The following is an 11,433-nucleotide window of genomic DNA, read 5'->3' as shown; positions in this document are numbered from 1 at the left end:
TTTGTAGCTCCCATTCCCAGCCCCATTTCTGATCTTTCTATGTAACTCTTACCCAACTCTATGGCTGACCACAGCAAGCAGAAGTTAACAACAGCTAGCACATTAAAGCTAGCAGAAGGCACTTTTATGGCCGTATTCTAGGAAATACTAAACATTGCAAGAATCCCAAACACATGTCTACTGGAGGGGTTGCTATTTTTTACAGAGTGTGTCAGAAGCAAGGAATTTCATTAAGAAATTATGACTCTTAACTATCACAAGAATGAGTTTCTACAAAAAAAGCTTTGCATAGAAAGGAGGACAGATGAGGGAATCAGACAGGATTCTTCTGTCTGAAGTTAGTTGGTTCTGCATGTCTCAGTCTCCCACTAAGAAGAATTCAACTGACAGAATAGAAACCACGTTTTTCAAGTCACTGCTTGAAGCGATATCTTGCTAAAAGCTTTGCTTCTCTGTGTTAACTACTTGATATTGTCTGTGCTCCTAGCAAAGTTCACCATTTTACCAGCAACCAGTAATAGGTTTAAAGAGGGCAAAGACCTTAAAAATCCAGTGTGACTCATGGTTAATAAGAACTTACACCAACCCTCTTCTAATTTCACCCACTATAAACGCTGATAAAGTCTTTCCACCACCAGCTCAAGTATCAAATAACCTCACTGTGTATAAGGATGACCACAGCTGAGGAACAAAATGCAAATATATTCCCTTGGTTTTTATGTGCATTTTTTCTCTTAGATACCAGGCAAAACACAAATACCTTGTGTAGAAAATCTTTCAAACCAGCAACAAAGACATCATTTCTCAATATCTAAAAATCTTTGCAACAGAGTGTAATTCAGAGTACAAGAGTACATTCACAAGTAATGAGGTGGCAATCTGATACTGTAAGCAACAGCCAAGAGTATCCCATGCTCTTGTACTAAACTTCTAAATCTCTTCCACCAGCCATCTCTCCTGATTTATCTTACCCAGTAGTTTTTATTCAGTGTAATACTGACCATGCTGGGCAGCCCCAGAGCAGTCTGGCTTGGGTGCTGCCCTAGTGGAATGACCCTGGTGACTGGTGGAGTGTCTCCTGTGGCTTGTGTACCTGCAGAGCTGTGTTGAGTACCCACTCAGGAGTTCCAACATGTGCAAATCCCAGCCTCTGCAATCCACACACAGTTTACACAGAGCCTAGAACGTTCATTTTTGCAATATCCTTCTCTTAAGCTGCTTAAGGTTTTATAATTTCTCTGACAAGCTCTGGGGGAGGTACAGGCATGCTGGATCCAGGCACACATCCTGGAGTTAACAGGGTTAACCATTTAACCCAAACACCTCTAACATCCTAAAGGCAAGCAAGCAAGCAAAGTGCCAGTGTAGTCACCTTGGCTGCTGCTAGGGGCATTTCCCACAACAAATGCCAGTTTTAGATATCCATGGGAATTACATCTCACATGATCAAAAACTTAGACTGCAGATCCTGCAGCTTCTCTTTGTGCTTATAGCAGGTTGAGCCATGTTAGCATCCTTTGGAGACACAGATGGAGGACATGCTGACAGGCCCACTACAGCTTATTGAGCTGTGGGACATTTTTCATTGAAAAGAACATTTTTATTTAGTGATTGATGTTTGCTTTTTGAAGTTAGTTGGTTTGTTTGTTTGTTAAAAAAAACAACACATTACCCTTACAGGGTAAGAGCCCACTGTGGCAAAAGTTCTTTAATCTTCACAAAAATCCCTAAAGCTGTAAATTACATATTAATGCTGTTTTTACTAAAACAACACAAACCAACTTATTTCAAGAGAGAATTTAGTAGCTCAGCTATAGGAGAAAATAATCAAACAATAAAGCCCTAATCTTGCAATAAGCTCTGGAGCAGCAGCCCTGTTTCTCTAAGCTAGGCTGTTAACTCTGTGAGAATTCCTGTTTTAGCCAGCACACAGTTTGGATCCTGATTTTATCATGGCTTAGATACCACAGACACCTGGTTTACATGGAGAACATAGCTGTTTCATAGAATCATATAATGGTTTGGGGTGGAAGGGACCTTAAAGATCATCCAGTTCCAACCCCCTGCTGTGGGCAGGGGACACCTTCCACTAGACCAGGTTGCTAAAGGCCTTATCCAGCCTGGTCTAGAATGCTTCCAGGGTGGGGGCAATACAGAAGGTGGATTTTGGCTTTTCTACTGCATATTTTCACTGCCTTTTTGCCACACCATTAGCAATTCAGTAACAGTGATATCTGGGATCAAAGGCATTTCAGACTTTCAAATATCTCATTCCCTAACAAGTGAAATGTCTTGAGATTGCTCACATCTGGAGAACTTGGAAAGATGATGTTATTAATTGTTCTCTGAGGAATGGTATATTTTGGTGAAGTGAATGCTACAGCTACCTGAGTTTATTTATATAAATAAACATCTTGAACATCTCTGCTATGAAGAAACACTGAGAGACCTGGGGCTATTTAGTCTTGAGAAGGCTGAGAGGAGATCTTATTCATGTCTATAAAAATCTGAGGGGTGGGTGTCAAGATGAAGGTGCCAGCCTCTTTTTGGTGGTGTAATAGGACAAGAAATAATGAGTATAAGCTTGAACACAGGAAGATCCACCTCAACGTAAGGAGAGACTTCTTTACTACTAGGGCGATGGAGCACGGAACAGGCTGTCCAGCAAAGCTGCGCCTGGATGCATTGCCATGTGACCTGCCCTAGGTGATCCTTTTTGGAAGGGGGATTTGACTGGATGGCTCTAGATGCCCCTTCCAAGCCCTATGACTCTGATATACAAAAACTCTATGTATGGAAGTCACTGCTTTGATAGCAGCATCTCATAGAAATCCATACCAGCTGCAAAAAAGAAACGATCACCAGCAGCTAAAAACACAGTGACTTGTTTTTCTGAAACACTGCATCCCCTGAGTGACAGCCGTGTACTTTTCCTGGCTTTTTAAAAAATCCACCTCCTGGGATGCATTACATAGATGTCAGCAAAAAGAAAAGCCTCTGCGCTGTCAGGTTGAAGAGAGGACACAGCTTTGCCTGATTGGGCTTCTCATACCACTTGTTCTCTAGGCCCTCACAAGATGGCGCTGTTGTGTTGAAGAAAAAACAGGTGCCGCGGTCTCTCCCGGCCCGCCGCATGCACGGCTTCCCGCGCATGCGGCAGGAGGGGGCGGTGGCGGTGTCCTATTGGATTGCGGCCTTACAGCGCTTTACGCCTATTGGTAACCGGGCGTACCCCGCCAACTCCCATTGGCGGACGGGCTTACGGCGGCGGCGCCCATTGGCAGCGCCTTCCACAGCGGCCCCGCGTTCCTGGAAAGTTCTTGGAAATGGATGAAAGGCGGTTCCGCGAACACGGCCCCGCACGGCTGGCGGGTTCCTTTCTCTCCCTCCCCTCTCGGGAGGGCTTCGCGGCCGCTATGGGCATAGCTATTTATACCTTCTCTCTCACTGGTTTTAGCCCCCCCCCCCCCCCGCCTGGCCGCTATCGGAAGAGTGATGTGAATACAATGCGATTCCAGGAATCCCTCACTTCCTGGAACAGATTAAAAGGGGCAAACAAAAGATTACTCAGTAGGGTGGTGGTTTCTTTTTTCTGCACAGAGCTTCATTAGTTGTAGAGGCAAGGGGAAAGGCAGTCGCTGCTCTGCCGGCTCTACTCCCGCACGCCCAGCGGGCATTAGTTATAGGTATCTATTGCAGAGACCTCGGATTTTTTTTTTTCCCCCTAAAAGATTGAAGGAAGATCAGTTCCTCTTTAAATCGATGTCATTTCCCTTTGGTTATTTTTAAAACTACTTGTCGTCGCAGTGTGAAAAGCAGAAGGAGAAGACGTTCTTTCCCGAGGCACTGCAGGGCACACCTTTTCCTGGCCAAAGTTACTGAACAACCTGCAGAGTCTCTTGGATAGCCCCATTTGCCTCCTGTGCCGCTTCTGATTCTGGAACACGGCTCTGCTGGCCTTCTCCAGCCTTCTCTCACGGTCAACCCCTACCTAGAGGCTGGAACTAGCTTGCTTCTTCTGGGACGCGAGGGAAGAAGGAGACGAGAAGAGACAAAGAGAAGAGGAGAAAGCACTTCCCACCTTCTTGAAGACTTAATGCTTTTCCCTTGGTCTAGGAGTGACATGATCCTCTGTGTTCAGGGGTAAGATGCTTTCCAGCCTTCATCACGAGTTATGGTTTGATAATTCTAATTAGTAAGATCCTCTGGGGGAGTGTTTCAGCTCCTTTGAGCTGCTGTGACTGTAATGGAATGGGAACGGCTTATGCTGGCAGAGTGCTGACTTCTGTGTGTATGCCTCGTGTCTGCTTTTTAGATTCTATGGCCAAAAATCATGGGACCATGAAGCATTCCTGATTTCTATGCTTTCTATTGCTGAAAATCTAGGTGGTATTCCAGGTCTTTGGGGGAGTAAAAATTACTAGTATCTCAGTGCGTATTGTTCAGTACCATGTGTGCAGCCCCAGCTGGAAGTAAGCCTCAATCCAGACGTGTTCTTTAACGTCTCGGTGAAACAAGCTGCCTTCAGGGAGAACCTCCCCTGGAAACGTCCCTTCACATGTTTTTATCTAAGTAAATCTTTATGCTGAACACTATTTCATTTTTCTCTTGCTTTTATAGGTAGGATTAGATGCAATGTACATGTACACAGACTTAGCCATACATGGCACTCTGGAGAATGAAAGCCATAGGTGGCACATGTATATTAACACCACCTTTGTTTAGCAGCAAGTCTCTTCTCTGCTATCCTTATGCAGTGCCAGCATGTTGGCACTTCAGTGCCTCTATGGTCAACTCAGATCATTACTATGAGTAAAGATCTGGTCTGCAGGAATCATCCAGCATTTTTGCACAAGCGGCATATTTGGGAAGTGTCAGCATTTGTTTCAGCCTGAGCCATGCTGTCAGCATTCCCATCCCTCCCGCACAGAGCAGATTTTCCTCAGAGCCAATGCTTTTTCCTTGGCTGCTTTAAAAGACTAAAGCATGGAGATTTTTCTGCCATTTTCCCTTAAGATCTGTTCCACAGACAAGCAGAGCTCATGCTTACCAATACTTTCCTACTACTCAAGTGGGTTTGTTTTTGCTCTCATTTTCAGTCTGCTGCTGCAGTTCCTATAGTCATGGCCAAGGGATTAATTTTTCAACTTTGTGAAATCCTTACTTGGATTTTAGTATTTTAACGCTCTCCAGGGTTAAAATACTAGAGTTACTGCTTCCCTTCACCCACTAAGATCTTATTATGTGTAGATGGCTGTCTCTTAATTTTTTTTTAATGCCCATTTATTGCTCAGTTTTCATTATCCTCTAGGATTCCATATATTCTGGACTCCATACTGTCCCTCCTACTCAGACCAAGCTCCCATGGGTGTTGGATGGGGCTGATGGAAGGGAGAGCAGCTTGACACACTTTCTTCTGCTATCCTGTTACAAAGTTTAGCTTATCAGCAGAGTAACTGCAAAGCTAACACTAATTGATACCAGACATATCTGATTTTCTTGAACTTTCTTGGCTTTCCAAGGCTTTTTGAAACACTAACTGCCAAACCACAGGGAAGTTCATTTGCTGTGTCGCTCAAGACTCCAAACATGCCAAATTTTATGTTTGTTTTCTTCCTCATGGCAGTTGTACTAATGCTTTACGCTGTTCAGTCCTGATCCTCCATGTCTCCCTTTCTTTCTTATAAGCACCGACTATTTTCAAATACTTAACTTTCCCCCAACAAAAGGGCTGACTTTTTCATGTGAGCTATCTTTTTCAGCATGTTCTTATCCCAGCACACCCTTCTTACCCCTCTTGCAAACGTACTTGTATTACAAGTTGCAGTTGCCATTGCCCACCGATTCCTCCACTCTCCCTTTTCTGTGCTTGGAGCTGCTCTGTTTGGTCACAGCAGCAGCTCTTCTTTCTTCAGCCTGTTAAGGACACCAGGACTTCTAATCCCCCTCTAGAGAATTTCTAATCCCCCTCCTCTGTTCCATCATGCTTCTTTGAGGCTATAGTTGCACTAGGACTTTGTAGTGGGAAAGAGGCATGAAGCAAGTATACAGAAGAAAAATAGGAAGAGTATAAGCATGGCCCTGCCCTGGCTGTGGAGGAATAATCTCCATTAACTGCATGTGGTCTGGGCCCCTTCAGCTTCAGGTAGTGTTAAGTGTACGGCAGCAGAGAGCAAACTGTGAAAGCTGATTGCAAGCACATGGGCTCTGCTTGAGAGAGACCCACAGTGGCTGTATAAAAGAAATTTACTGATAAAATCACACATTTGGTATCTTTTTAACTGTGAATGGCTAGAGCCCTTGAAAGTAACAACTTTCTGAAGTGAACTGGGGGTACATTTCCTTGTGTAGCTTTGCTGCTTCTCATTTCCTTCCTTCCCAGCCTCTTAGCCAATTCCTCATCTCCTCTCCAAAGTAGATATTTAAAAAAAAAGAAAAGTTCGATATGACTGGGGAGTATCTGAGCAAGTAGGCAGCAAGCAGTGCAGGATTGATTTTACTTAATATTGGTCACAGTCATTTTCAGCTCAGTGAACAGTCCATGTAAGAATGTACCTAAGAGAGACTGCTCTGCCAGCAGTCCTGCCTGTCACCCTCTTTGCAAAGCGTGAACTGATACGTTGGGCTCAGTACACAGAAGGATCTGGTTTGTAGTCCTCTTTGCTCAAAAAAGGTGGGAAACGAAGAATCAGGAATCTTCTTTCCCCAAGAAAGCAGATAGCTAGACATTTGTGAAGACCATGACATTAAAAGGGAGACAACCAAATACCTTTGAAAGTGCAGCCCTCAACAACTACAAATGTAGCTCAGGTGACACTTAACAAGAGAAGTCTAAGGTTTCCCTGCAGAGATTTCCAGGTCTGAAGGTAGATTCAGATTCATTGTTCTGTGGAAGCCACTGAAAACACAGTCCCTGTGATCAAGGGTGCCTGGTGAGAATAAGGGCCAGCCAGGTCTGGCTTCCCACCCATTAACAGAAATGGAGAAATAAGGATCAAATGCCATGAATGCCAAGTAGGTATCCTGCCTCTGAAACGTGACTTGACATATGGTAGAGGAATAATGTTTTTTTCTAAATCCCAACCGAACAGTGGCGGGTTGCTGTGCATTGCGTGGGCACAAGTGTCTCTCTGTACATTCAATTTTACCAGTGGTTTTAGAAACCTTACTCCAAACCTACATGGTTTTTTTAGAAATGCACAGTCATGGAACTGATCATGGCTCTCACTCATGAATGATTTTCAGCTTCCCTCTAACCTGCTTTTCCCCCAAATTGCTTCTTTCTCCCTGTCCCATACCTGAGACCACTGAGAAGGTGGAGTGCAGCTGGGATCAGGTGCAGATCAATTTACAGCACATTTTTCTATGTACCTCAGGTATCACTTGAGCACAGAGAAGGAGGAAGATTGGAAGGGAAATTCTGATGACCTCAGAGTCTCCTTCCCCTTCTCTCTTCAGTGATGCGGGAGGAAGTGGCTGCTGCCTTTGCAATCCCCATCAGCCCCAGTGGTGCTGTGACAGTCTCATGTGGAGGACTGTGCTGTATTTTTCAGGAAACTCAGACATCTTTTCTGTTAAGTGTCTGTAAGAACACCTTAGGCAAGAGAGTGCCAGAGTGTGGTGGGTGCAGCACAGGACATACAGCAGTGCAGGGCACACTGTTTTTCTGCTGAAGAGCTTGCCTAGGGATGAAGTCTCCCCTGGCCCCCAACATCCACCCTTCCCTGGAGCTCTGCCTTCCTTTGGGGAACCTCCTGTGCTGCGGAAAAGGAGCACTCTATCAGAGCTCCAAGCTTTGCACTTAGATGCTGAATGGCTACACAAAGTCTTTCTTTAGGACACAGAAGGATTAACCTTCAGAGCATCCCAGCCATGGCAGACCCTCCTGCTGTGTAATCCAGCAGGGATTACAGTCACATCGAGATCTCTCTTGCGCTGTTGAACACTAGGGTTTGTGTAGTGCACAGGCTTGGCTGAAACAGGAATTTCCATTATTCCACTAAGAGATCAGCTTACCCTGAGGTCTAACAGATATATTTAGGGTTGGGTCAACCTTGAGCAGAAAGCAGGTGGGACAAAACCTAAGCTATTTCCAATTCTGCATCTAATTATTCTGCATGACTAACAAACCCACTGGCAGAAAAAGAAATGCTCTGACATTGTAATGATGTAAGTGAAGCTGTAAAGCTGCTATGAACCTTATTGCGTCTGAAACTACATATTAGGAGGCAACATCTAAATCCATCAGACTTCAAAACAACCTAAAATGCAAGACAGACTTCTTACAAGGCAAAAGAGTCCAATGCTCTATCCTTGTTTTTAAGGGCTTGTCTTTAGACCCGTAATTCCACACCTTCTCTTCTGTCTCCCTGTTTGAAACAAGCACATCGAGGATCTGTTTAGAAAGCATAACATAGGGCAGTACAATGTATCATGCACTGAGCAGGCACCACAATCTGTTTCAAGGCAAGGAAAATAGCAGAGTATGTCCTTCATTTCAGACCTCATCCTTTGCTGGCAGAGGAAAAGCTTGGGAGGCTGTCACCCAGGGGCACTGAAGTGGAGCTGTCAGAGGTGATCATGCAGCCCCTCCCAGTTATGGCCTTCCAGGAGGAATCTGCACCTGCCTTTGCAGCACCAGCTGCAGACAGCAACCCACCTCAGACACGAGACCCTGAAGAAGACCTTCTCTGCATTGCAAAAACCTTCTCCTATCTGCGAGAATCTGGTAAGGCTCAACTCATAAAAGCATGGGGACAGAAGGCTACAGGGAGCAGGGAATTAACTCTGGGGAACCTGATCTGTCACAGCCATGGCATGCTCTTGTGGATGCAGCAAATGTATTTTCAGTCTTTACAAACATGTATCATAAAGTTATTTAACTACTAGTGTAAGCAAAATCATTGCCTTTTATAACTTAAGAGAAAGGATTGTGAACTGCCCCCCTTTCTCTGTAAACTGCAGTAGCTGCAAAAGTAGTCATCCTCCTCAGAAGCCCTAGCAGAACAACAACAAGCACAGGTAGGAAACTCTTAGAATTTGACTTAATTTTTGAAGGTCTTACAAAGTCTGGGCCTGGTTCTCCCTGAGCCCTGAACTCAGTAGGCTTCAGGGTCTCCCTAAATATACCATCAGTCCTTTAATATGTTCTTTCCCTAACAAGTTCTCTCTGGATACTTTTCCAGGTTGGTACTGGGGATCTATCACTGCCAGTGAGGCCAAGCAGCATCTCCAAAAGATGCCTGAGGGCACCTTCCTGGTACGAGACAGCACCCACCCCAGCTACCTGTTCACGCTCTCTGTCAAGACAAATCGAGGTCCCACCAACGTGCGCATCGAGTACGCTGACAGCAAGTTCCGGCTAGACTCAAACTACTTGTCCAAACCTCGCATCTTGGCCTTCCCAGACGTGGTCAGTCTTATCCAGCATTACGTCATGTCCTGCACAACAGAGAGCAAGAACGAGGCTCCTTACCCACCTCCATCTCCTCTACCTCCCATGCAAAAAGAGATGGCAGCAGCTGCAGTGCACTTAAAACTCATCCAGCCTCTGGGCCGCAAAGACAACATCCCCAGCCTGCAGCACCTGTGCCGGCTACGGATTAACAAGTCCACAGCCGATGTGGACCAGCTCCCTCTGCCCAGGCGGATGGGGGACTATTTGAAGCAATACCCTTTCCAGCTCTGAAGCACGACCATCATACCCCTCAGGCATGACAGGGAAAGAAACAAGTGAACTTTGTGTCTTTGTCCCACTAAAGCGCGGCATTGGGTTGGCGCAGTAAGGACCCGATTATCAGCAGAGACTGCATCCATCTTTCCTCTCCCCTTCTCTCCAAATCCATTCCAGCCAGGGAGGAGTTGGTTGTTTCAGTGAACAATGGGACACAATCTGAGCTCTGAACCTCAGGCTGCGCCAACAGTGGCTGTGAGAAAGCACTGTAGGAATGTGCACACTACTTGAATCTCAGAGCTGCTGTGACACCAGAAATGTTAACATTGTTAATTTTGCTATTTATTTCCATGGCAGTTTCTCTCCTCATGGTATTTTAAAAGCACCTTTTACTTTATTGGGTTTTGTTTCTTTTTCTTATGTGGAACTAGAGATAGAATAAAATATGTGGGAGTTTGGATTCGCATCTATATAGCACCTGCTGGAACCTATTCCTGTAACACGTCACAGGAGTCCACATCCAAAGCTCCCCCTGACTTTTGGGCCATGTGGGACTCAGATGACTGTATCTAGACTCACCTCTACAGAGGTAAAGAATTTTTTTTTCTTCTTCCTTAGGTATAGGGAGCTGAGTATCATATCCTCAAAGCACACTGGTAGCTGCTTGTGCATCTCCTAGAGATGCACGCTGCATCATAGGTTGTGGACAGGACACTTCTGAGAAAGTCCTTCTGTCTTGAAAGCTCCAAGCAGAGATTCTAGATATTAATCTTGGGCTAGGGAACATTCATCCCATTTTTTTTTTTTCACCTTCCCCATCTCCAAAGGAAGTCTGTGACAAAACATTTCAAAACACATAATAAGAAACTAAACTTTATTCGCAGGTAGAGGGATTTGGTTTTGGAGCACTCTGCATTTGGCTTGTGGTTTGAATGCTGTTCCCTGACATTGCCCTTGTCTTGTGAGATGTGGGGCAATAACAGGGTCTTAACCAGGGGTTCAGAGACAGCTGTGCTGAGCTGCACCAAAGATGCACACAGCTGCAGGATATTTATTTATTTATTTCAGGGGGTGGGTGGGTAGGTAACAAGTTAGAAGTACCTCAGTGGAAAGAGCTGTCCTTCCTCTGCTAACACAGTGCCAAGCTGCCAGTTGCTCTACTTCTGTCAGCATTACTCACAGGCCACATGGCTTCAATCAGAGCTAGGCTTCTAGCACACACTGGAAACCACAATTCAACTTTTCTGTTTGCCAACGTCTAGACCTCTCCTCTCCCTTTCTCTGACTTGCATGTTTGTTAACCTCAATTAGATTTTTTTTTTCCTTTGTGTCTACTTCTCACACCCCATCCTTCTCAAGTCCCTGCAAATGAGGCACAATGGCTCTCCCTTGCTCTTTTGCAGATGAAAGGGACAGGTTCTACCCAAAACCAAGCATAGATGAAGCTGCCCCTTCCTCTTCATTTGCATGACCCCATCCCTGTTTCAGCTTGTAGGAACCAGTCCACACCACAGGGATGGTGGAGAAGGGAACAGACAGGTCTAGAGAAATTATCCTTTGGTTCCTTTTGTCCCTAAGACTCCAAAACTTGATCAAGCGTGATCCAAGATGAAGGATTTCTCATTCATCCCTTCCTGGGAGTGTCTCTGTAAGGCTCTGTAAATTAGAAGAGACAAATCCCAGCTATACTTGAGGGTTGAGATAGGAAGTGGAAAAGGATGGGATGGTGACCCAGGTAACAAGCTCAAAAAATGGGTGGA

The 11,433-nt window shown here is 45.1% G+C and overlaps 1 protein-coding gene across 1 annotated transcript; it reads left to right on the top strand.

The window, feature by feature from the left end:
* Positions 1–3,631: 3,631 nt before the first annotated feature.
* On the top strand, positions 3,632–10,150 carry CISH (cytokine inducible SH2 containing protein). Its single transcript, XM_054387337.1, has 3 exons — positions 3,632–4,143; positions 8,502–8,728; positions 9,186–10,150. Exons 1-3 carry the CDS (start codon positions 4,097–4,099, stop codon positions 9,686–9,688), a joined length of 777 nt encoding a protein of 258 aa, XP_054243312.1. The 5' UTR covers positions 3,632–4,096; the 3' UTR covers positions 9,689–10,150.
* Positions 10,151–11,433: the final 1,283 nt, after the last annotated feature.

Source organism: Indicator indicator, chromosome 15 (assembly GCF_027791375.1).
Source record: "Indicator indicator isolate 239-I01 chromosome 15, UM_Iind_1.1, whole genome shotgun sequence".
Taxonomy (NCBI): Eukaryota; Metazoa; Chordata; class Aves; order Piciformes; family Indicatoridae; genus Indicator; species Indicator indicator.
This window is presented reverse-complemented; position numbering and strand designations above follow the sequence as displayed.

What these genes read in the sequence shown, in the direction of transcription:
- CISH (XM_054387337.1), top strand. Translation starts at nt 4,097, where the DNA reads ATGCTTTTCCCTTGGTCTAGGAGTGACATGATCCTCTGTGTTCAGGG. An exon ending in ATGATCCTCTGTGTTCAGGG is followed by an intron (nt 4,144 to 8,501) that starts GTAAGATGCTTT and finishes CCTTCATTTCAG; the next exon opens with ACCTCATCCTTTGCTGGCAG. An exon ending in CTCCTATCTGCGAGAATCTG is followed by an intron (nt 8,729 to 9,185) that starts GTAAGGCTCAAC and finishes ATACTTTTCCAG; the next exon opens with GTTGGTACTGGGGATCTATC.